At 44.4% G+C, this 26,254-nt stretch overlaps 1 protein-coding gene across 4 annotated transcripts in view; it reads left to right on the top strand.

The window, feature by feature from the left end:
• Positions 1-26,254, top strand: part of PITPNC1 (phosphatidylinositol transfer protein cytoplasmic 1) — a 319,548-nt gene that overhangs the window by 131,125 nt on the left and 162,169 nt on the right. For all 4 annotated transcript variants that reach the window (XM_063617532.1, XM_055242684.2, XM_055242685.2 and 1 more), the window contains exon 2: positions 20,983-21,131. In XM_063617532.1, the coding sequence (XP_063473602.1) occupies positions 20,983-21,131 (149 nt within the window). The remainder of the gene's footprint in view (positions 1-20,982; positions 21,132-26,254) is intronic.

Raw genomic sequence — 26,254 nt, 5'->3', positions numbered from 1 at the left:
TAGCTGGGATTACAGGCACCCACTACCACGCCCAGCTAATTTTTGTATTTTTAGCAGAGATGAGGTTTCAGCATGTTGGCCAGGCTGGTCTCGAACTCCTGACCTCAGGTGATTCACCCACCTCGGCCTCCCAAAGTGCTGGGATTACAGGCATGAGCCATTGCACCCAGCTGGCTAGCCTTTTAAATTTTTAATACTCTGATAGATGGGAAATGTTTTAGTTTACATTTTAAAAATTTGTTTTGCAGGTCTTCCCATTGCAAAACTCTAAGGTCATACTGATTACTTGAGGTTGAACATTTTCATATGTTAATTGGCCATTTGTATTTCTTCTCTAAATTTCTGTCTGGGTTTCTGCTGATGATGCACTTCAATTTTGCATTGCTGTTCTCTGCCAGGATGGAAAATCTATTCCTTCTCTTCAGACCTGCCCCTCCCTGCCTCAAGGCTAGAGAGTGATGTCCAGCTCAGAACTTGGGGTGAGAAAGACCCACGTTGACTCCCAGCTACTCCACTAGTATGTGACCTTGGACCTCTCTAGGTCCCGGTTTCCTCATATGAAAACTGGACTTGGGGGCCAGGTGCGGTGGCTCACGCCTGTAATCCTAGCACTTTGGGAGTCCCAGGCGGGCGGATCATTTGAGGTCAGGAGTTCAAGACTAGCTTGATCAACAGGGTGAAACCCCGTCTCTACTAAAATACAAAAAAATTAGGCATGATGATGGGTGCCTATAATCCCAGCTGCTTGGGAGGCTGAGGCAGGAGAATTGCTTGAACCTGGGAGGCGGAGGTTGCAGTGAGCCGAGATCATGCCACTGCACTCTAGCCTGGGCGACAGAGTGAGACTCTGTCTCAAAAAACAAAAAAACAAAAAAAAAAAAAAAAAAAAAAAAGCTGGACTTGGAGCCGGAAGATCAGAACTGTTAGGCTCTATCCTGTGTTCTCAGGTACCCTGAACTTGCTTTTAGAGTATTTATATTTTATTATCATTTTGTTTATATATCGATTTCTCTTATTAGAATCTAAGCTCCTTGATCACAAGGACTGTATTATCCATACTCACATCTTTGGTGTCCAGGATATAATGGTGTTCTATAAATATTTTCCAATGCATTTAATTTTTAAGAATTTTATTGACTTTTTTTTACCATAAGAAAAGCTGCGTTGTAGGTGCTATGAGAATACAAAAAATATTTAAAATGTAGTTCATATCTTAGTTGGGGAGATAAGCTCGATCACTCATTCATTGAGTTATTCAATATATCCGGAGTTATCTAAGCTCCAGCCAGCTTGGCAGTGTCTGAAAAGATAAAGTCAAGTTGTGTACCCCACACTTAAGTGGCTTCCAATCTAGTAGGGGAGGCAGATATAAAATAAACACAACATAATGGGATACACACAATCATATAGAAATCATTTCTAATAATTATTAAAAATATATAGTAAGGCTGGGCACAGTGGCTCACGCCTATAATCCCAGCACTTAGGGAGGCCGAGGCAGATGGATCATCTGAGGTCAGGAGTTGGAGACCAGCCTGGTCAACAAGGCGAAACCCCATCTCTACTAAAAATAGAAAAATTAGCCAGACATGGCGGCGGGCGACTGTCATCCCAGCTACTCGGGAGGCTAAGGCAGGAGAGTAGCTTGAACCCAGGAGGCAAAAGTGAGCTGAGATCCCACCACTGCACTCCAGCCTGGGCGACACAGGAAGAGTCTATATCTATATCTATATCTATATCTATATCTATATCTATATCTATATCTATATCTATATCTCTATATCTGTATCTATATCTCTATATCTACGTATGTGTGTGTCTATATATGTATATACATATATGTATATATACATATACTATATTTTTACTATATATGTATGTGGGTATATATATATATATATATATATACATATATATATATATAGTAAAAAATAAATAACTAAAAACAGTCACAGAAGAATTATCATAAAGCAGTGCATGACTTGGTAGTTGCCAAGTGGGAGTAAAGCTCACCTTGCCCTTAACGTGTTCTAGGAGTCACTAAGGGCACAGGAAGAAGAGAAGGTTGGAAGGGGGCTTCCCAGTGAAATCAGTGAGTGGTCATGTGTGTATCATGTACAGCAAAGACCGAGAAGGCTTGCAGGAAAAACTCGTTGAATTCTGTTTGACCTAATGTCACCCACATTCGTTTGACTGTGAAGCTCTTTTCCTCCCACTGCTTAGCATCCTATGGATCTATCATTCTTTAAAATCATTATGGGAAATTCTGGTGTAGGTACCATTTGTAATTAGATAGTGTCTCTTAACCTCTTTGGAACGTAGGCCTTTTGAGAAATGGATGGTCGGAGGGGATTGTGCACAATTCTGTGCTCTTCGAAGCCCACCCAAGACCCGCCTCCATGATCAGGGAAAGCAAAGAAGGGAAAACAAAAATCCCAGGTAGTGGGAGTATCTGTGTAGGTCGAGATAGAAGAGGGTAGAAGATACGGAGCTTTTTCACTGCGAGCTTTTTCACTGCCGGGCAGTTGACTGTGAGGGAGAGACTGTGTGGGGAGGGGGACAGCAACTGTGGAAGACCTTAAATACTTGGAATACTTGGTGTAGAATTCACGGGTTTTTTTGTTTTTGTTTTGAGATGGAGTCTCGCTCTGGCTTCCAGGCTGGAGTGCAGTGGTGTGATCTTGGTTCACTGCAACCTCTGCCTCCCGGGTTCAAGCAATTCTTCCAGCCTCTACCTCCTGAGTAGCTGGGATTACCGGTGCCCACCAGCACACCCAGCTAATTTTTGTGTTTTTTAGTAGAGATGGGGTTTCACCATGTTGGCCAGGCTGGTCTTGAACTCCTGACCTCAGGTGATCCGCCTGCCTCGGCCTCCCAAAGCGCTGTTACACGCATGAGCCATCGTGCCTGGCCAAATTCACGGTTCTTGATAACTGATCAACTATGAAAGTCAAGGGAAGCCGGGTGCGGTGGCTCATGCCTGTAATCCCAGCACTTTGGGAGGCTGAGGCAGACGGATCACCCGAGGTCAGTGCCAACAGACACTGAAGTCATAGGATTATTTACAGAAATAAAATCATGGAGCTAAAACTTCAACACATCAAAACCTATGTTATGATCATGTTGAAATGTCCCAGGTTGCCTTTATTAACTAGTGCTCAGTCTCCCAACTGAAAATTCATTTTAAGAATTGAATTTGCCATCTAACTGGGCATCCTACCTTGAATGGTTAAAAATCAGATTTGTCTGATTTCTAATTTTAGAAGGAACCAGGCTGACCTTCATTCCGCTGTTGCTAACTGGAGCCCTGTTACCTGGGTGACTAGATTTACAATATGTCAGTATGCAAATACCATCTGCCCAAGAGGAGAAAGGAAGCAAGGCCTTCTTCCTCTAGGGGTTGTCAGCAGTTCTGGAAACGTCTTCCTCTGGGAATGGGGAGGAAGGCATGCCCAATAGAAGGAGAACAGGGAAGAAGATGTGCTGATTCTTTTCTAGAGCCTCTCCCTCATTCTCTTCCCACAGAGGAGTTTGTGGTCTGCCTTATGGACAGTCCTTAATGTATATCATTAGGATATAGACAGGAACTTAGATTGTACATTTCTCCTGGTAGAGTGAACAAAAGGAGTAGTATATATCACTTCAGTGGATCACAAAACACTTCGATTCAGATAACTGGAATGGCTTAATGAAGACTTTGAATATGTGATTCCTGCCTCCCTAAATGCCATTAGGAATCTAATTTCCAACTGATAAGAGAGTGTGGGCTGGGCGTGGAGCCGGCTGCCTTTACTGGACGAGCTCTGAAGAAGGGTGAAAAGAAGTGGATATTCCGGCTCATTTTCCTACACTTGAGGTTGACTGGGCAAGCGGAAGGGATTTTTCTCCCACAGAATATCTATATTCAGCACTTGTCCTGAGTATTGTTTCAGGCGAGGGCTTGGAATCACATTCGGAAACATTCAAATCCAAAGGCGCAGGGACGTTCTGCTTTCCTTTTCATGAAATAACTGTCACATCAGCTGTCAGCTGCAGGAATCTCTCCCACCCACGCATTTTGTGAGTCCAAATTAGGTGGACTAATTAATTGTAATTTTTACTTTCAAGTCTCAAGGACTTTGATGGGCGGCTGTGCTTCCTTTCATGGTTGTGTGCAGGAATTTATGTAGGAGGAAGACCTTCTAGGAGCAGGACTGAGGATCTCAGGCTCTTGGCTTCTGATTTTGTCCCCCCGGATTACTTCCCCTGTGACCTCTCCTCTCTTTGCTCTCCTTGGCTCTGCTGTCTCTCATCTCTTTGGTAAAAAAGAACTCTTCTTACCATCAACCTGAAACTGTCAGCAGCATGCAGGAATGAGCAGTCACTTTACTTACTGTGACATTTTCATCCACCTAGCCTTTTTATCTGCATGTCAAGCAAGTGGCCAAGGAGATTAATGCCTGAGTGCATGCTGGAGCTAGACGGGCTGGGTTCAAGTCCCAGCTCTACTACTTACTACCTGGGTGACGTTGGGCAAGTGACTTAACCTCTGTGTATCAGTTTCCTCATTTGTCAGATAGGGATTTAAAACGCTACCTTCCTCATTGCGTTGTTGTGAGGATTAAATAGTATAAATATTTTAGAACTGTGCTGAACCTATAGAAGCCAGGGCTCTGTGTGGCAGCTTTTAAGATGACTCTGTCAAGCATCTGCAGGGGTCCTAGTGAGGTAGTGAAGTGTTGCTGTGAGCAAGTAGATTTCCAGAGCTTGCTTGCAGGCAGTGACCTCCCCATTCCTTCTTGTCATGCTGGTTTCTTTTTTGAGGTGGAGTCTAGCTCAGTCGCCCGGGCTGGAATGCAGTAGCGCCATCTTCACTGCGATCACCTCCCAGGTTCAAGCGATTCTCCTGCCTCAGCCTCCCAAGTAGCTGAGATTACAGGCGCCCGCCACCACGCCTGGTTAATTTTTGTATTTTTAGTAGAGATGGGGTTTTTGCCATGTTGGCCAGGCTGGTCTCGAACTCCTGACCTCAGGTGATCCGTCTGCCTCAGCCTCCCAAAGTGCTGAGATTACAGGCATGAGCCACCACACCCAGCCATGCTAGTTTCTATTCATGCACAGATCAAGCCTAATTTTCCATGTGGCACCCCCCACCAACAACGGTACCCCATGCTGCTCTGTTCCTAACCCCTTGCACCCTTTCTGTCAATGCTGTGTAATTAGCACATTTGGACATGATGTCTTAGCTTCTCATGCTGATTGTCTGTAATGTGAAGTTCAGCTCTTCGTTGTCCTTGAGGCATAATGAAAAGATGCCATGTGGCTGGAGAGCTGCCTGTGATCGTTGTTCAATGGATGATGTGCCCAAGTACATAAAACAGTGACTTGGACAACCACACTTGTCCTTTAGCTTACTCTTGAAGTCACTTATTGCTTTCTTACTGCTTTATGCTTTCTTATTGCTTATGGCTTTCTTATTGCTTATGGCTTTCTTATTGCTGTACATAACTTAAAACTATCAAAAGAAAGTATGAGATGTTGCAGCTGCTATGGAGGAAAGTCTGACAGTTCCTCAAAAGGTCAAACATGTTGTTACCATGTGACCCAGTAATTCCACATCCAAGAGAAATGAAAACATACGTCCTCAAAAGACTCACACACAAATACTCATAGCAGCATTATTCATAATAGCCACAAGGTGGAAACCACCCAAATGTCCATCAACTGATGAATGGATAAACAAAATGTGGTATATCCATACAATGGAATATTATTCAGTAATAAAAAGGAAGTACTGATTAGTGCTAAACATGAATGAATCTTAAAAACATGTTAAATGAAAGGAGTCCGTGACAAAAGGCCATGTATTGTATGATTCCATTCATATGAATGTTCAGAATGGCCACATCCATAGAAACAGAAGGTAACTTAGTGGTTGCTGGGAATGGGAGGAGAAGAGAATCGGGGATGACTATTAGTGGGTATGGAGTTTCTTTTGGAGATGATGAAAATGTGAAATTGGATAGCGGTGATGATTTCACAACCTTGCGAATATACTAAAAGCCACCGAATTGCATATTTTTTTTAAAAAGTATGGGAAATATCTATATGCTCAACTACAGAGCTTAAAGTCATCTTTAAGATTACTTTTTCAAGAGTAGCTGTCACCTAAAATAGAATGAAAAGTGACTTGATCTGCAAGGAAAACATGAAAAATGCAAATGATCAAGAATGGCTTTTTCACCCCAAATTGTTGAATATAAATTATATACACGCAATTCGTAAGTAAACTCTGTAGGACTCGGCTGCCTTCTATGTTGTGATTCTGTAATTTGCTACATTCCTGGATGGGCCATCAAAATAATACTGAAAACAGCTTCTATAACAAATAGAAGTGCTGTTTCAGGTCATGCCTACCACCACTCCTCGGTTCCCTAAGGTAATAATTCATAGCTACCTCTTTGTGGTGCCCTTACAAAGAGCGATTTAACTGTTTGTAAAGGTGTGTGGACCTTTTTGACATTAAAGAGATTTGCTGAATTAAACTTATGTTTGCAAACAGAATATTTCCAGGGGACGCCTTCCAGCCCCCTAAAAATTAACCATCTTAGCTTATCAGTGTTTAATCCGGACCCTACTGATTGACTCTTCTGGTTTAAATAAATAATGGGGTTGAAATCTCTACCAGGGCTGTCTCAGTACTTATTTGGAAGAAGGATGTGAAATACCCAAGCACCACCTAAAATAGGCTTTGCAAGAATAAGTGATCCAAGAGAGAACCTAGAGATGACTTTAAAACATCCTGTAATCATGTCACACCTGTTAGGATGGCGGTTATCAAAAAACAAAACAAACAAACAAAAAAGGAAAATGATGGGCCAGCCATGGTGGCTCACACCTGTAATCCCAATACTTTGGGAGGCTGAGGCAGGAGGATCAGTTGAGACTAGCCTGGGCAACATAGCAAGACCCATCTCTACAATTTTTTAAATTAGCCAGGCATAGTGCTGTGTGCCTGTAGTCCCGGCTACTCCAGATGCTGAAGTGGGAGGATCACTTGAGCCCAGAGTTTGAGGTGGCAGTGAGCTATTTCACATCACTGCACTGTAGCCTGGGTGACAGAGCGAGACCCTTTCCTTAAAAGTATTTTAAAATGTAAAACAAGTGTTGGTGGAGATGTGGAGAAATCAGAACCCTTCTGCATTGCTGGTAGGGATGTAAAACTGTGGAAAACAGTTTTGTGGTTACTCAAAAAGTTCAACATAGAATTACCAAATGATTGAGCAATTCCACTTCTAGGTCTGTACTCAAAATAATTAAAAGCAGAGACTCAGATTCTTGTATACTCATGTTCACAGCAGCATTCTGTTTTTTTTTGTTTGTTTGGGTTTTTTTTTTTTTTTTTGAGATATCTTGCTCTGTCCCCCAGGTTGAAGTGCAGTGGTGCGATCTCGGCTCACTGAAACTTCTGCCTCCTGGGTTCAAGCAATTCTCCTCCTTCAGCCTCCCAAGTAGCTGGTACTACAGGCGTGCACCACCACACCCGGCTAATTTTTGTATTTTTAGTAGAGATGGGGTTTCACCATGTTGGCCAGGCTGTTCTCGAACTCCTGACCTCAAGTAATCCTCTTGCCTTGGCCTCGCAAAGTGCTGGGATTACAGATGTGAGCCACCATGCCCAGCCAGAAGATAGATTTTTTTAAATGTAGCAATTTCTGGAAATATACCAAACTTACTCTTTTCCCTGTCTTCACTGACTACCTCAGGAGAGCAGGAGTTGACACCCATTTGCTTTCCTCAATCTGTTATCTGCTTCTTTTTACCAAGGAAGAAACACTGTTAGGCCAACTATGGCCCAAGAATGAATGGTGCCTCCCTGCAACCAGCCATACACCCTCTCTGGCTACAAATGCCATCCATACCTGTGGAACCTGGGGCTTCTCCTAAGGGGGGTGAGCAAAGATGCTGGAACTTTCCAAGTCTCAATCTACATATATAATCCACATATATAACCCTCTCCCAGCCTTGCTAGGTAGTTACCAGAACCCCAAAACCACTTGCCAAGCCGGCTAGCATTTAGGTAAGCAAAGGAGTCCAGTGACCCTCAAATATCACTGAGATCTTGTTTGTCTAGGCATGAAGTGCCTTGAATAACTTTCAAAACATTAAGAACTCCCGTTGTTCAATTGTACCTGAAGCAGCAAGTGCGTCTCTTTGCATTCCCTTTACCCTCTGTTCTCAGAAGGTCTCAAAGACGCTGAAACTAATTGCTGTCATTCCTGAAAGATTTCTGCTTTTAAGTGGTACTGCGGCTTCCCTTGATGCTACCAGCCATTTTCATTAAGGATTTCATGAAGGGTTGATGGGTGCATTAGGCTTCACAAACAACGATTCTTTTCATTCTGGAAAGGCCTTGCTACCTTGGTAGTGGATGGACCTCTCTGCTGGGAACACCTCTGTTTATGGGGCCAAGGTTACAGAGATGACAAAGAGGTCACAAGCGGATGGCGCAGGTTATGTTTCCTGGGAATGCTCTATCTTGATTTTCCCCCTTTTTGGTCTTGTGATTGACTGTGGGTTTATGTTCTGTAGTAAACACAAGAGCCTTGATTGCTTACTAAAGGTCAGACTTGTCAGCAAACCTCTCCATTAACTTGAGTTGCGATCGGTTTCACATTTCCTGGCAAATCGTTTGAGAGCTCTGATGAATGCATCAGTTTCCTTCAGTCTTCTGTCTTCAAGGCAGAAATGCTCAAGAAATCCTCCCTCTTTGCCAGACACCAAGTCTATCTTGTTTGCAGCTCTGCCTCTAGCATTTACAGGGCTTGGCATACACGTGAAATGCATGTTGAGTGATGAACTGGAGTGCACAGGACTCTTAAGAACCGAGACCGTCCCCACAGCCAACGTATGAAGAAATCCCATGTTCTGCTTCTACAGCCAACTGCCCTTGTGGTTTCGAGTTGAGTTCTGGCAGTTCCTGTCTGCTCTTTTTTTTTTTTTTTTTTTTTTTTTTTTTTTTTTTTTTTTTTTTGAGACGGAGTCTTGCTCTGTCGCCCAGGCTGGAGTGCAGTGGCGCAATCTCGGCTCACTGCAAGCTCCGCCTCCCGGGTTCACGCCATTCTCCTGCCTCAGCCTCTCCAAGTAGCTGGGACTACAGGCGCCCGCTACCACGCCCGGCTTATTTTTTGTATTTTTAGTAGAGACGGGGTTTCACCGTGGTCTCGATCTCCTGACCTCGTGATCCGCCCGCCTCGGCCTCCCAAAGTGCTGGGATTACAAGCGTGAGCCACCGCGCCCGGCGTGTTTGCTCTCTTAATCGTTCTTCATGGGCTCCCACTAATGGCTAATTTGCGTAGCTTGTCATTTATAAATACAAGGACATGACACCCACTGCCTTAGCCAGTGCTTATAAAGTAGCCTATAAGTGCTGCATGTTATCATCTTGGCTTTTCAATGTATGAGTCAAGTGAATTCTCGGGGCTAGAACATCACCCCTAAAAGCTAGTCAGTGTTGGAAGCAGCAGCAAAAATATACATGCACTCTTATTTGCATAGACTATGAAGACTATTGTTACTCTCCTGTACTCAGTCAAGTAGACTATTCTCCTCCATGGTCAAGTACCCTTGAGGCGATTTGCATGGTCTTGCAGCAACCGCAGGGATAGAGATTGTGCTGGTACCAGCAGGAAGCATAGCCTGAGTCCTTCCCTTAGATTTCAGTTGCTCTATTTCTATTCAGTTCAGTCCAGAACTTAGGACAGGTTAAGCATCAGTATCCAATACAGTTTATATTAGTTTGTCACAAAAGGGGGACTTTTTGAATTAAATGTTGATAACCCAGCTTCTTCCTAAATCTTTTTATCAGCTTTTTCATTCCCATACCCTGGCATAATGACACAGGTATTACGTAAACAAGACACCTCCGAGGGCTGCTTATAAAAACTCAAGAGAAAAGATAAATATGTGATGATACACTGATATCCTGAAATATGAGCTGCAGGTTTGTGTTTTCTTTGTGGGATCGGATATTGGTTTTCATGGTTTATTGACCCGGCTGAGAGACATCTGACAAAACACCCAAGAACTTTACACCTTTTTTTTTTATTATTATTTTTTAACCTTCCTGTCTACATGGAGAAATCTACACATTGAATCACAGGGCCTGGAAGACTGAGGGCTTAGCCAGTCATGTTCTTAGCTTGGGCAGAACCCAAATCAGATCCAGCTGTTGGAGGTAAAAATACACGCTGCTTTCCCAAAGGAAAAAGGAATTGGAATTGGTCTCGCTGTAGAGTTACTCTCGGGCAGAACTTCGGGATAAGGAGCAACTGGAGAGGGTAGACCGTGAATGTGATGTTCATGTGACATTCATGTTCATTGAGGAATGTGTTCTTATTGAGACCGGATCAGAACTCATTTGGGTTCAGTTAATGACTCCTTTCTGCTGGGCCTTTGTCTGCAACATTGGGCACGCAGTCAGTACCTTTTTGTGTGGGAGCATCACCAACGGGAATCCTCCAGAATGGTCATATATTGAAGACCTCTCAGGCTGGGCATGGTGATTCATGCCTGTAATCCCAGTAGTTTGGAAGGCCGAGGCAGGTGCATCACCTGAGGTCAGTTCAAGACCAGCCTGGCCAACATGGTGAAACCCTGTCTCTACTAAAAATACAAAAATTAGCTGGGTGTGGTGGCACACGCTTGTAATTCCAGCTACTCAGGAGGCTGAGGCAGAGGAATTGCTTGAACCCAGGAGGTGGAGATTGCAGTGAGCCAAGATCACACCACTGCATTCCAGCCTGGACGACAGAGTGAAACTCCATCCCCCACCACCAAAAAAAAAGACATCTAGGCTTAGGGCACAGCAAGCAAAGAACTCCCCTGGCATGGCAGGAATCAGGGAATCTCATGTAACATTCATTGTTTCTCCGGGGAGTCTTTTTATATTTCTCCTGTCTTCTAGGTGCAATACCTTTCAGGAAGCTTCTAAACCGAAGGTTCATCAAATAGAAATAATTTAAAAAATTATTTCATAATAAACGTTAATAATTTTTTCATAATCATAAAGTAATTGTTAGATGGTTTCCTTGAGGCATGAGCCATACTCACTGAAAAATGACAAGTTCTGAGCCTTTTTAATTGTGATCAAATATACATATCATAAAATTTACCATTTTAATCTTTTTTTTTTTTTTTTTTGAAAATGGGGTCTCACTTGGTTGCCCAGGCCGGAGCACAGTGGCATGATCATAGCTCACTGCATTGCAGCCTGGACCTCCTGGACTCAAGTGATCATCCCTCCTCAGCCTCCCGAGTAGCTGAGACCACAGGCGTGTGCCACCGTGCCCAGCTGACTTTTTATTTTTTATTTTTTGTAGAGACAGCATCTCCCTATGTTGTCCAGGCTGGTCACCAACTCCTGGGCTCAAGCTGTCCTCCCACCTCAGCCTCCCCAAAGCACTGTGATCACAGGCATAGACTACCATGCCTGGCCCACTGTGACTAATTTTAAGTGTATATTTCAGTGACATTGAGTACATTCACATTGTTGCAAAACCATCATCACCATCTACCTCCAGAAGCTTTTTTATCATCCTAAACTGAAACGCTGTACCCTAAACATTCCATTACCCACTCTTTCCATTCCCTGGCAGCTACCGTTCAACTTTCTGTCTCTATGAACTTGACAGTTCTAGCTGCCTCGTCTAAGTGGAAATTCTCAAGCTTTTTATAATACTTATGGGAAGTAGTCAATCTGACTACCGTCTAATGAAATTTTTACATAAGGAAAAGATAGTTTTGAGCAGATGGTCAAGTTTCCTTTGGTTTTGGCATTGTACAAGTATATGGCAGATGCTTCATTCTCTTACACTTTCCGGAACCCGCAGCATAACAAGGATATGAATGAAACAGATCTGCAAGTCACAGTCAGACATGTGGCCAACTGGAAGGAGCAGTGGTGAGGGCAGTTGGTGTACAGTTTTATTATACAATTTATGGAGCATTTTAATTTTTAAGTTTTTTTTTTTCTCACTTGATTCTCACCATGTCTTGTGAGGTATTCTATTAGTTCCATTTTAATGATAATAAACTGTGGCTCAGAGAAGTAAATTGTCTAAGGTTACAAAGCTAGTCAAAGGTAGAATCAGGACGCTGGCTTCACGTTTTCATTTTTAAAACCCCAGTGCTTTCCATCACAGCCCACTGTGAACAATTATCACCTCTCTGGAGGCCCAGGTAATAGCCAGTCCTCAGGAAGGGAGGGCCTCTCCAAATGCAACCCTAATTACTAGTGCTCCACCTCACCAGCTCGGAAATACACAGAAACGCTCTCTTTTTTTTTTTTTTTTTTTTTTTTTTTTAATTGAGACGGAGTCTCTGTCAGCAGGCTGGAGCACAGTGGCGCAATCTCTGCTCACTGCAACCTCCGCCTCCTGGGTTCAAGTGATTCTCCTGCCACAGCCTCCCGAGTAGCTGGGATTACAGGCACCCGCCACCATGCCCGGCTAATTTTTGTATTTTTAGTAGAGATGGGGTTTCACCATCTTGGCCAGGCTGGTCTTGAACACCTGACCTCATGATCTACCCACCTCAGCCTCTCAAAGTGCTGGGATTACAGGCATGAGCCACCACGCCCAGCCTAAATTTTCTAATAGCCACATTTTTAAAAGTGTGTAGAAACACATAGGCTGGCTCATGGTAGCTTACACCTACAATCCCAAAACTTTGTGAGGCTGGGCGGGAGGATGGCTTGAGGCTAGGAATTTGAGGCTAGCCTGGGCAACATAGCAAGATACCATCTCTACAGAAAAAATACAAAACTTAGCTGGAGGTGGTGGTGGTGCCTGCCTGTTGTCCCAGTGACTCAAGAGTCTGAAGTGGAAGGATCGCTTGAGCACTGGGGGTCAAGGCTGCAAAGAGCTACGGTCATACCTTGGCACTCCAGCCTGGATGACAGAGCGAGACCCCGTCTCTAAAAAAATAAGAAAGAAAAGGAAAAAAAAAAGCAAGTGAAGTTAATTTTAAGTATATATTTTAGTTAACCCAGTATATAAAGATATCATTTCAATCAACATAAAAATTATTAATGAACTATTTTGCTTTTTTTTTGTAGTAAGTCTTCCAAGTCTAGTGTGCATTTTAGACTTAAACAGCACTCCCAAGTCAGATGCTAAATTTTCATTGGCAGTACTTGATCTTTATTTAGATTTCATAAAATTGCCAGTTGAAAAAGTAGGTTCAAATGCCCAAAGTGTTTCAAACATATATGAAGGTTTTCTAATAACTGAATAAAGCACCAGTCTTAAATTTAAATTAATTAAAATGAAAGAAAATTTAAAATTCAGTCCCTCTATTCCATGGGCCACACTTCAAAGGCTCAGTAGCCACACATAGCAAATAGCTTTGATCCTGGGCAGAGCAGATCTAGATGAACAGCTGAGGTTGGCCCAGACTGGACCCAGCCGTGGAATAGAACAAGGGTCTGCAAACTTATTTCTGTAAAGAGCCAGATAATAAATATTTTCAGCCTTGAGGGTTACACAGTCTCTCAAAGTATTCAACTCTGCCATTGTAAGTGAAAGCAGCCATAGAATGAATGAGCATCGCTGTGTTCCAATAAAACTTTATTTACAAAGCAGGCACCAGCCTGTATGCTTTGCCAACCATTAGACTAGAATATTTGTCCTAGGGCCTTAGCTGTGCTGTGGGATTACCAGAAAAACAGACAGCTCTCACCTCTAGCTTTCTGAGATGAGGTTGTCAAAATCTGGACTCACTGGATCTCCTTTCCTGTGTGTAATTAGAATTTTGACACCACTTGGCATGAAGCAACGATGGGCCAGAGTCCTGCATCACTTATCCTTCAGGTGCTCTCTGCAATGGACAGTTTGTGCCTCCTGAAGCAATTGCTTCCCTGTGCTTTGAGGTCCAGCAGAGGTGGCAGCGGAGAAAGCTGGAAGAAAGGCTTCAACAAAAGCATTAATGGTGATGTGAAGAATGCAGGAAACTCCCAAGAAAGCCAAATGATATCACTCTCTGCTTTTCCAACATAGCCAGTGTGAGGCAGTAATCACACACATTTCACAGCTGGGTAAATATGTGATTTCACGTTAAATCAGAGGGACAGGTGTTTCTCTGTGCTTGTTAGGTGATGTGGCATCCGCCCATTTTGATGGTAAAGGCCAAAGTAAATATAAATTCTGTTTCCTGACCTGGGGCCTTGAGGTCCCCAGGCAGGGAGTAACACCACCCAATTTGGGAATCTACATTGCAAAGCCATGGTTCCCGCTGTTCACCTTGTGATGTTTGGAAATGGTATTGGGACTAACGGAGGGAAAGAAAGAGGACAGGAAGGGAGGGCATAGAGATTGGTTGGCAGGAAGATGACACCCACTTGGTGCTTTAGGGTAGGGGCTTATGGGAAGCTGGCTTTGCAGAAACTCTGAGACGCAGCACTTGGGGAAGGATGAAGTGAAAATCAGTGATAGCTTAGAGCTCTGCTGACCCTAGAACTTTGGATCCAGTATTTCTTCAGGCATGGATGATGTTGAAGGTATTGTTGGCACTCATTTGATAATCCCTTACTGTACTCAGAAGTTTTGGCTTGGGGTTGCCTTTTTTATTCAAGGTTCAAGATTAAATGACTTGGCTGGGTGCGGTGGCTCATGCCCATAATCCCAGCACTTTGGGAGGCTGAGGCAGGAGGATCACCTGAGGTCAGGAGTTCAGGATCAGCCTGGCCAACCTGGTGAAATCCCGTTTCTACTAAAAAAATACAAAACTTAGCCAGGCATGGTGGTGTGTGCCTGTAATCCCAGCTACTTGGGAGGCTGAGGCAGGAGAATTGCCTTAACCTGGGAGGCAGAGGTTGCAGTAGCCAAGATTGCGCCATTGCACTCCACCTGGGCGACAGAGAGCGAGACTCCATCTCAAAAAAAAAAAAAAAAGGTTAAATGACTTAATGGTGCCCCATGTAAGAGTTTGCAAAAGTTCAAACTAGTGAAACTGCTGAGCTTCTTCAGCACATTATGCAACTCTGCCTTGCCTCAAATTTTGCAGCTCTATCAAGTGTACAGCGCAGTGTGTGGGGAAAGATCTGCATCCTATGATGTTTTTGACTATGGAGGTAATTATTTGGAGTAGCTGTTCTGATGATAACTCACGGAGGTTCAGTCTGCAGCATGGAACTGTCTCTAGTCATGATTGCCTGTAATGATGATTACCCAAACTCTGGAATTATAACAATAGATTTTACAAAGTTAGAGCATAATTGCTCCACCATTCCTTACATGTGCACAGATTAAACAACTTTGATCTTTCAGTCAGATTTTTGTTACTCATCTTCTGCAATAGCAAAGGTCAGAGGCAGTAGCTTTCTGTCCCCTCCCTCCCCACTTTTTAAATCATCCTGAGGCCTAGATTTTTAAAGCATTTAACTTGGTAAAGAAATAAGGGCTGAAGTTGTGTGGACTAGAATGAGTACAGGCCTGTGGGGGGTCAGAATCCCAATTCTGACATCTAGAAACTCCGTAACATAGAGTCTTTAACCTGTCTGCGACTCAGCTTCTTCGTCTGTCAATACTCACTTGTCTGAATCATTGAGAGATTAGAATGAATATAGGTGGCCGGGCATAGTGGCTCACGCCTGTAGTCCCAGCACTTTGGGAGGCTGAGGCGGATGGATCATGAGGTCAGGAGTTCGAGACCAACCTGGCCAACATGGCGAAACCCCGTCTCTACTAAAAATACAAAAATTAGCTGGGTGTGGTGGCAGGCACCTGTAACCTCAGCTACTTCGGAGGCTGAGCAGAGAATGTCTTAAACCCAGGAGGTGGAGGTTGCAGTGAGCTGATATCTCGCCACTGCACTCCAGCCTGGGAGACAGAGCGAGACTCCATCTCAAAAAACAAACAAACAAAAAAAAAAAAAACACCAAGGAATATAGGCTGGGTGCAGTGGGTCACGCCTGTAATCCCAGTACTTTAGGAGGCCAAAGTGGGAGAATTGCTTAAGGCCAGGAGTTGGAGACTAACATAATGAGACCATGTCTGTACAAAAGTAAAAAAATAAAAATTAACTGGGTGTGGTGGCACACTTCTGTAGTCCCAGCTACTCGAGGGGCTGAGGCAGGAGGATCGCTTGAGCCCAGGAAGTCGAGGCTGAGGTGAGCCATGATCATGCCACTGAACTCTAGCCTGGGTGACAGAGTAAGACCCTGCTGCTTTTAATTTTTTAAATTATTTATTATTTACTTACTTTGTTTTTTGAGACAAAATCTCCCTCTGTTGCCGACGCTGGAGTGTAGTGGCGTGATGTCAGCTCACTGCAACCTCCACCTCCTGGGTTCAAGTGCTTCTCCTGTCTCTGCCTCCCGATTAGCTGGGATTACAGGCGTGCGCCACCACATCCGGCTAATTTTTATATTTTTAGTAGAGACAGGGTTTTGCCATGTTGGCCAGGATGGTCTTGAACTCCTGACCTCAGGTGATCCGCCTGCCTCAGCCTCCCAAAGTGCTGGAATTACAGGCATGAGCCGCTGCACCCAGCCAGACCCTGTCTCTTTTAAAAGAAAGGCAAAAGAAATATAAAGCACTTAATCAGTGCCTTGCACTAATGGGTAATCAATAAAGTGATGCTGTGTCATCATCATCATCATCAATTCTATGATCAATTCTCAGGCTTTGGAGGCTTTAGAATCTTTCTAGGTCTTTGGATGTTGTGGCCTTTATTCAACATACAAGTTTGTTTGGGGCTGGTGGTCAGGGATATGGTATTTTCACTGTTAGGGATGGAGGTTTGTAAGAAATCAGTATAAAGGAGGAAAAAAGAAACAAGCGTCCTAAAGACAGAACATTTACTGCTGAGCAAGTGCTGATGGCTGCCTTTGCCACGTTCTGCTGCAGCGGTTCTCAGCATTTATGTGCATTTCAGAAAGATTCCGACTCTTTTCTCCCCAGAGTCTGAATGGAGAAGGTCTGGAACAACCTGAGATTCAGCATTTTTAGGAGTGCCTCTGGAGATTTTGAAACAGGTGGTTCAAGGACTCTCTGTCTCTTCTCCCTCCCCCAAATGAGAAACTGCTGCTTGTGTCTGCGAGTCAATATGAGATTTAAAAGCAGCAACAAAACCACTGCTCCTGGAATGGCCCAGTTCCCATGGCCACGACCAGCAAAGTGGGCCTGATTTCCTTAGGAGGGGAAGAAGTGACGGCTGCAGAGCCCTTGACCATCTCGGTGTCTGGGCTCGAGTGTCCAGCCACCCCCAGCGTCTGCAGGTCACCCCCAGACTGACGCCGTCTCAGTGAGCTAATGCCAGTGTCTGCCCCGCGCCGGCTCATTCAGTAGCCACTGGAATGATCAATGAGGCTGGCCGCCTGGCCCTCCACCGGCTGTGGGTGAATCAGCTGCCTCGGCCATTCCCATCTCCACTGAGCAGGAAGCACTTGAGCTGAGCCCAGCCAGGGCTGACTGGCATCTGGCTAATGGCTTTTCTGTGTCATGCACTGACCTTGATCCCATATGTTTTTCATACGTGAGTGGGTTGGAGTGCCTGAAGATGGTCCAGTGGTGGAAATAGCTCTTCTGCCAAGCCCCTCACCGAGGTCCTGGGCAGTACTTTGGTTTAGGGGTGTCTGCTTCTGAAGCAGGATCGGTGCTTTTGTTTCAATTGAGGTGAAATTCACATAACATAAAATCAACCAGGTTAAAGGGAACAATCAGTGGCATCTAGTGCATTCACAATGTTGTGCAAAACCATCTCTATCCAAAAACACTTTCATTGCCCCAGAAGGAATCCCTGCACCTGTTGCATGAGTTGACTAGGGCTGCTGTAACAAAGTGTCACAAACTGGGTGCTTCAACAACAGAAATTTTGGGCCAGGAGAAGTGGCTCATGCCTGTAATCCCAGCACTTTGGGAGGCCAAGGCGGGTGGATCATTTGTGGTCAGGAGTTCAAGACCAGCCTGGCCAACATGGTGAAACCCCATCTCTACTAAAAATATAAAAATTAGTCGGGTGGTAGTGGTGCGTGCCTGTAATCTCAGCTGCTTGGGAGGCTGAGGCAGGAGAATCACTTGAGCCCGGTAGGCGGAGGTTGCGGTGAGCCAAGATCGCACCACTGCACTCCAGTCTGGGAGACGGGGTGATACCCTGTCTCAAAACAAACAAACAAACAGAAATTTACTGTCTCACAGTTCTGGAGGCTAGAAGTTTGAAATCAAGGTGTCAGCAGGCTTGGTTCCTTCTGGAGGCTGTGAGGTGAGGGAAGGATCTGGTTCGGACCTCAACCCTTGGCTTTTTTTTTTTTTTTTTTTGAGACGGGGTCTCGCTCTGCTGCCCAGGCTAGAGTGCAGTGGCGCGATCTCTGCTCACTGCAAGCTCCGCCTCCCGGTTCTTGCCATTCTCCTGCCTCAGACTCCCGATTAGCTGGGACCACAGGCGCCCACCACCACGCCTGGCTAATTTTTTTTGTATTTTCAGTAGAGATGGGGTTTCGCCGTGTTAGCCAGGATGGTCTCGATCTCCTGACCTCGTGATCTGCCCACCTCAGCCTCCCAAAGTGCTGGGATTGCAGGCGTGAGCCACTGTGCCCGACCAACCCTTGGCTTTATAGATGGCCATTTTTCTCTCCACATCATCTTCCTCTATGCCTGCCTGTGTCCCTGTCTAAGTTTCCCTTTATTATAAGGACACCAGGCATTTTGGATAAGGGCCCACCCTAATGACTTCATTTTAACATGATTACCTCTGTAAAGACCCAATCTCCAAATAAGGTCACATTCTGGGTTACTAGGGGTCAGGACTTCACAGTATGTATTTTGGGGGGGGCACAATTCAACCTTTAACAACATTAGGCAGTATCACTACTTTGTTCCATTCTATGGCTGAATAATATCCCATTGTATATAAACATTTATTTTTTGAGCCCCAAGTACAAAGCAACTGTCAGTGAAATCTCCACCCCCTGGGTAGTGTGTGCCCATCTGTATAAGGTGGCATATTGATCTCACAGGTAGAGCTCACAAATCTGCAATCCGTAAACTTTTTCTTACTCTCTTCCTCCTTGGAAGAGTGTTAGCCTTTATGAGCAAAAGTCAAAGCAGTACTGGACTAAGGGAAGAGAAGTCAAGCTTCTGATCCTAAAATTAATTTTAAAAATTGATTTCAGGCTGGGCACAGTGGCTCACGCCTGTAATCCCAGCACTTTGGGAGGCTGAAACAGGCAAATTGCTTGAGCCCAGGAGTTCAAGGCCAGCCTGGGCAACATGGTGAGACCTTGTCTCTACAAAAAATACAAAAATTAGCTGGGCGTGGTGGTGCGCACCTGTAGTCCCAGCTGCTCAAGAGGCTGAAGTGGGAGGATTGCTTGAGCCTGGGAGGCGGAGGTTGCAATGATCTGAGATCACACCACTGCAGTCCAGCCCGTGTGACAGAGTGAGACCCTGTCTCAAACACAAAAAAAGAGGATTTCATCTTTAAATTTTATTTTTCCTTTTCCTGGTCTTATCCCCAGTGCTCCCCACTTCCTGCAAGCACAGGTGCACACACACAGATATGTGCACACATACACTCACATCAAAAGCGTTTTCATGTGGCCATTCTGGAGAGGGGCGTGACACAGATAGGAGACACAGTCCTTTGAGAAGACCCAGACGGCAGCTTGCTTCCATTGTCATGGTTACTGGGCTCGGTCCCTAGGGCTGGCTGCAGACCAGAGCCTTTCAGAGCTTCTTCACACTCCCGTCCCTGCTCCTGCCTTAGAATGAAAGAAACCTTCGGGCACATGTGTCTTCTCAGCTGTGAAACTAACTGCACTGTTGACTTGTGCATTTCATCTGCCCCCTTAATTTAAAATCTATTTCTGTCTCTTATGCAGACAGGGGACCAGCATCCCTGCAGATTCTTGGGGAATAACCCCGAGTCCTCATTAGTTTGTTGCAGACTCAGGCCCCACTCCCCCATCCCAGAGGCGTCGGTGGTAATGACCCAGTGTCTGTCTCTAGGAAGGATGGCAGCAGGGTCGCATCGTCCTGCGTCCTGACTCAGCAGCGTTGTGCCTCATGCAACAGTTGTTTAGTTTCCTCCTTCCTCTCTCCCCCTCCCCTCTCTCTTTTCCATCAAATTCGTTTTGCCACTTTGAAAGTCCACTGGGGGAAGAAATGCCTGCTGGCCTTAGGGTTTTCAGAGAGGCAGGAAGGCAGATGGAGCAGCTCATACATGAAAAAAGGACAGAAAATGTTCATATAGTATGTTGCTCCACATGGTTATTTTAGGGTAAGACAGGTGACTTTTGGGTCCTTGGACTGGAAGGCTCCACACTCTTGATGGAATTGGATGAAAAGGAGTTAAAAGTACCGTAGGTGGTCCTCGGTGAGGAGTGGCCTTCGGGGGCTCAGATTCTGAGCCTTGGCTCCACTCATCTCATCGTGGGGCCTGGGCCTCTGGAGCTTTGAAAAGCTTCCAGGTGATTCTAATATCCCAGCCACCTTTGAGAACCATTGTTCTAGGGGACAGAGGTCTCCAGGAGAGTTGAGCATTTTCAGAGAGGGAGGATAGAAGAAACTGATATCTAATGCTCCATGTTCAGCAGTTTTGCTAATTAGGCAGAAAGCAGGGGCAGAAATCACACACCCTCGGCTGTCTTGGGCCAAACCAAGGAGGACTTTAGCTCCATTTAACCCTGTAGAATGCAAAGGGAAACTCCAGTGTCCCCCTTCCCAAGGTTTGGTCGGCTGCCCAAGCTTACAGACTGCCAGCCACCCCGCCGAGCATTTGCCAAGGTGATGTAAAATATTCACAGGAACACGCCGTCTCGATGTTCTACTCACAACTGGTTCTCTCCCTAGCTCCCGAGGAAAAGTAACATGAGGCCTAGGTGGCTGCTTTCTCTTCTCAGCAGAAGGTGCTGATGTTATTAGTGGCTTGCCAAGCTGTGGTTGGAGGGGGATGTCAGGGGCATGCTGTGGGGCTGACCTTTCTGTCTCTGACTCTGTTTTGTAGTACAAAATTGGACAGCTGTACATGATCAGCAAACACAGCCATGAACAGAGTGACCGGGGAGAAGGGGTGGAGGTCGTCCAGAATGAGCCCTTTGAGGACCCTCACCATGGCAACGGGCAGTTCACCGAGAAGCGGGTGTATCTCAACAGGTGAGTCATGGCAGCCTGCGTTCTGCACAGAAGCCACCTCCCACCTGACCCCATGGTGTGACAGTGGAGGCAGTGGGTGTCTGGGATGAAAAGGTCACTTGGAAAGTAACTACGTCCACCCTCTACGACCACCAGTCTCATTGCTTTTGAAAACAGAATCTGCCCGAGTGAGGTGGCTCATGCCAGTAATCCCAATGTTTTTAGGAGGCCAAAGTGGGATGATGGCTTGAGGCCAGGAGTTTGAGGCTACAGTGAGCTATACTCACAGTACTGCACTCCAGCCTGGGGTGACAGAGCAAGACGCTGACTGTTTAAAATATGACTACATAAAATAAAATTAACGAAATGGATCTGCCCCTCCCCACCTTGCATTCTGCAAAATAGTCCTTGACCGCGTTCCATTAGGAGGAGCTTTCGGCTCATCTTTCCCGCCCCTTTGGTGACATGTCACGGTGAAATGTGATCTTAAGAATTCAAGAGCCTGGAAGGTGGAGGCTGCAGTGAGCCATGATCATGCCACTGCCCTCCAGCCTGGCCAACAAAGTGAGGCCCTGTCTTGAAAAAAAGAGAATTAAAGGACTTTGTCTCATCCCTTGGTTCAGTGTTAGCTGTAGGAAGGAGACGGCGCTGCCTATATGCTGTAGACAAGTAAGTGCTGGAGGTGGCAATGCACCTTTTGCGCTCAGTAAGATTTTCATTTACTACTGGTGACCACTTGGGTGTCCGTGAAGGGAATGACAAAGCAAACAATCACCTGTGACCAAAGTGGTTAAGATGGCTTCCACTTCTCAAGTGGACCCATCCTTCCCAAGGTAGAGGTTGTCACTCTCCTTTTCGAAGAGAAACACATCAAGGATGACAAAACAGCACTAATCAAGCGTGCCGTTTCTGCTTTGCAAAATATATTCTTTAATCTCTTGCTATTTTCTTTTGCTTTTCTTTTCTTTTCTTTCTTTTTTTTTTTTTTTAAAGACAGAGTCTCACTCTATCCCCTAGACTGGAGTGCAGCGGCATGATCTCTGCTCACTGCAACCTCTGCCTCCAGGGTTCAAGTGATACTCCTGCCTCAGCCTCCTGAGTAGCTAGGATTACAGGTACCTACCACCACTCCCAGCTAGTGTTTGTATTTTTAGTAGAGACAGGGTTCCACCATGTTGGCCAGGCTGATCTTGAACTCCTGACCTCAAGTGATCTGCCTGCCTCAGCCTCTCAAAGTGCTGGGATTACAGGCATGAGCCACCGCACCCGGCCTTTCTTGCTATTTTCTTACCATGAATGGTGTAATGGATTATTAGGGCTAGTCTGATCTTCTCCCCATCCTATACTCCTATCCAGCCCATTTCATCCTTTCAGTTCTTTTCTGAAACCTTTAGAATATTTGTGGTTAGATGCCATATGAAATATATCTTATTGGCCAAGTGTGGTGGCTCATGCCTATAATCCCAGCACTTTGGGAGGCTGAAGGTGGTAGATCACTTTAGGTCAGGAGTTCGAAACCAGCCTGGGTAATATGGTGAAACCCCATCTCTACTAAAAATGCAAAAATTAGCTGGGCATGGTGGTGCGCAGCTATAGCGCCAGCTACTCGGAAGGCTGAGGTGGGAGGATCACTTGAGCCGGGGAGGTTGAGGGCTGCAGTGAGCCGAGATCATGCCACTGTACTCCAGCTTGGGCGACAGAGTGAGACCTGGTCTCAAAAAAAAAAAAAAAAAAGAAAAGAAAAGAAAAGAAAAAGGAAAAAAAGAAATATATTTTATTGAAATTAGCTGTCTGTTCCAGCAAACAAGTCTCACGTCAGCCATTTCACGAATACTTTTACCCCTACCTGTGGCCTCTCCGATTGGCCCATATGTTATTATCCAGAAAGTATTTCCAACACCCTAGCTGGGCAGTGCCCCAGTTTATTCACTGACACCAGTGACTGTCCATTCTCAGGGCCTCGGACATGGTCAGACGTCTCTGAGAGGAACCATATTTAGATTCCCATTCTCACCTTGGCCCCACTCCCCAGCAGCTTGAATTGGACTATTCCTTCTTGATGGGAGACTTTGGTTCCTGTCACTAGGGTGGATGGAAGTCTCCCAGACCCGTGTCCTGACAGTGAAGGACATGAGCTGATTAAACTGATGTTTTAATTTGCCCAGAGATGCAGTACCAGGGAATTCCTGAGTCACGATGAAATGCAAATGAGATTGATCCCATTCATCTATTAGTAGCTGTGAATTCCCAGGCTTTGGAACCAGTTCAGTGTCCAGCCAGCTGTTGATTTGCAGGGGCAGCTGAGCGCTGGGTCTGGCCTGGGCATGGCTTTTTTTACAGAGACAGGTTTCTCAATATGCTGCTTTGGCATTCTTAGTGTGAAGGGTGTAAATCAAATACTGAGCGAGTTTATCCTCGGGGATCACCTCTGCAGGGCAAAGAGAAGTGAGGAAGGTGCAGGAAAATAGAAACCTATGGAAAGTTCCATTTCTTGACAAACAATTGCATTCTCTCAAGTTATTACCTGGAGAATGTTCCTTATATATGAAAATCAGGAAGAATTTTAGGAACTTTATAAGTTTTGCTGAAACACAGTAAGAAGCATCCAGCTGTCCCTGTCATGTCTGTTTTGTCATTATCATATTTATATCGTATTTATTTAAAAGAAGAGTAATAAACATTAGTAAGAGGGAAATTTGTTATAAATAGATGTGGACTTCCAGTAATAGTAAGGAAAAAGATTAATGGGGACCCTCCACCACTTCCCATGACAAACACAGGATGAAACATAACTATGTAAAGAAGCTGAGCTCAAAACAAAGAAAGGGAAATCCTCCGAGGCTAGAAATAAACAGGCAAACTGAAACCAGAGTGGAAAGCAGACCCATTAATGCTAAGGAAGGGCGTGGGGGAGGACATCAGAACAGAATGTGGGTTCTGACATCTAGGGACTGGGCATGTCGTGCCCATGGGGAACAGGAATGAGGGCCTCAGGCCCACGTAAATGGAAAGTTGGAACTGAGAATCGGGCATAAAAATAATTTTTGACAATCAAGGGCTGAGAGAGTTTACTAACTCTGAGACCCATATTGAAAGAACTACTAAAGGATGTGCTGTGAGAAAGAGGAAACTGAACCCAGGAAGAAGGAGAGGGAGTTCTAGAAGTAATAATAAAGAAGAAATTGATAAACAACTAGGTAAATCTTTGAATGGATGTAGGATGTTTCAAAAACAGTAATAATAAGACAACAATAACACAGAAGATGGGAGGGTAATAATTATAGTAAAAAGCACTTTAAGGTGCTAATATTATTTAGGAATTAGAAAAAAATATTGATTAATTTTAGATTTTCTTTTTTTCTTTTTTTGAGACAGCCAGCTCCGTCACCCAGGCTGGAGTGCAGTGGTGCAATCTCGTGCCTTAGCCTCCTGAGTAGCTGGGACTACAAGTGTGCACCACCACAATGCCCGACTAATTTTTGTATTTTTAGTAGAGACAGAGTTTCACCATGTTGGCCAGGCTGGTCTTGAACTCCTGACCTCAAATGATCCACCAGCCTCGGCCTCCCAAAGTGCTGGGATTACAGGCATGAGCCACCGAGCCCAGCCCAATTTTAGATTTTCTAAGACAAGTATGCGTATTCAAAATATAAAGGTAATCTCTGAAGGGGTAGTGAAACAATCCATAACCTCCAAGAGAAAACTCGATCAATCCACAGAGGGCCTGGGAACAAAAAAGAGAAGCCTACAAAAAGCATGATAAATAGAAAACACAAATTTGGATGGTAAAATAAAATGAAATGTCAGACACTCACTTTTCTAGCCACCCTCTCAGCTAGAGATGGCCATGTGACCTAGTTCTGGCCAATGAGACATAAGATTTTTCCTCCTTGATAAAAAGAGGGATGTTCAAGGAGCTATCTATGCCATTCAAAGAGAATCTGTTCTGATGTCTCCCCACTTCATGATTTGTGTGTAAGAAAGTGGGGAGGACGGGGGCTGATTGCTGGAAAGAGCACTAATAGGCCAATCTCAGTTGAGAACATAGATATAAAAATACTATATAAAACATTAGCGAATAAGATACCTCAGAGAAAAATAATAATAACAATGTATCATGACCTAATCAGATTTACCCCTGAAATTGATGAAATTAACATTTAATAAATCTGTGTACTTATTCAGAGTAAAGTCAGGAACACATTAAGGATCCCTGTTATTACCATGTCTATCCAACATTATGTAAAGGTCCTAGCCAATGCAATAAAACAAGAGAGAAATAAAGATGAAAGGAAGAAACAAATGATCATTTGCAGATAATGTGATTGTCCGATAGAAATTTCAGACATTTCTACAGCTGTTGACATCAATATGAGAATTCAGCAAGATTGTTGGGTACAATCCATATAGAAAAATCCACAGCATTATTATACAGCAGGAAAAATAATAGGGAAAATATAATTTAAAAATTTTTTTGTTTATAATAGAAAAAGAAACAAAGTTACCCAGTAATTAGTCTATAAGATATGCAAAATCTTTTTGGAGAAAAACATAAAACATTGGTGGAAGACGTTTTAAAAGCCCTAGACAAATAGTGAAATATACCATATTCATGGACGGGAAATGTTACAAAGTTGGCATCAAATCTCAAATCAATCTATAAATTTAATAAAAATCTAACTTAAAATGCCAACATGTTGTTTTTTAAAAAATAGAACTGGTGCTGGGTGCGGTGGCTCACCTGTATAATCCTAGCTCTTTGGGAGGTCGAGGTGGGAGATCATGAGTTCAGGAGATTGAGACCATCCTGGCTAATATGGTGGAACCCTGTCTCTACTAAAAATACAAAAACTTAGCTGAGCATGGTGGCACACGCCTGTAGTCCCAGCTACTTGGGAGGCTGAGGGAGGAGAATCACTTGAACCCGCTAGGTGGTGGTTGCAGTGACCCGAGATCGCGCCACTGCACTCCAGCCTGGGCGACTGAGCGAGACTCCATCTCAAAAAGAAAAAAAAAAATAGAACTGGAGGAGACATTTGTAAAATTCATATGAATAATTTGGAAAGTTGAAGGAGGGACTTGACCTACCAGATATCATTATAAAGCTAATTAAGTAATTATATAAGTAATTAAGGCAGTGGGGC

Source organism: Symphalangus syndactylus, chromosome 14, assembly GCF_028878055.3.
Source record: "Symphalangus syndactylus isolate Jambi chromosome 14, NHGRI_mSymSyn1-v2.1_pri, whole genome shotgun sequence".
Lineage (NCBI taxonomy): Eukaryota > Metazoa > Chordata > Mammalia > Primates > Hylobatidae > Symphalangus > Symphalangus syndactylus.
Note: the sequence above shows the minus strand (reverse complement) of the source record. Positions and strands in the feature narration are given on the sequence as shown.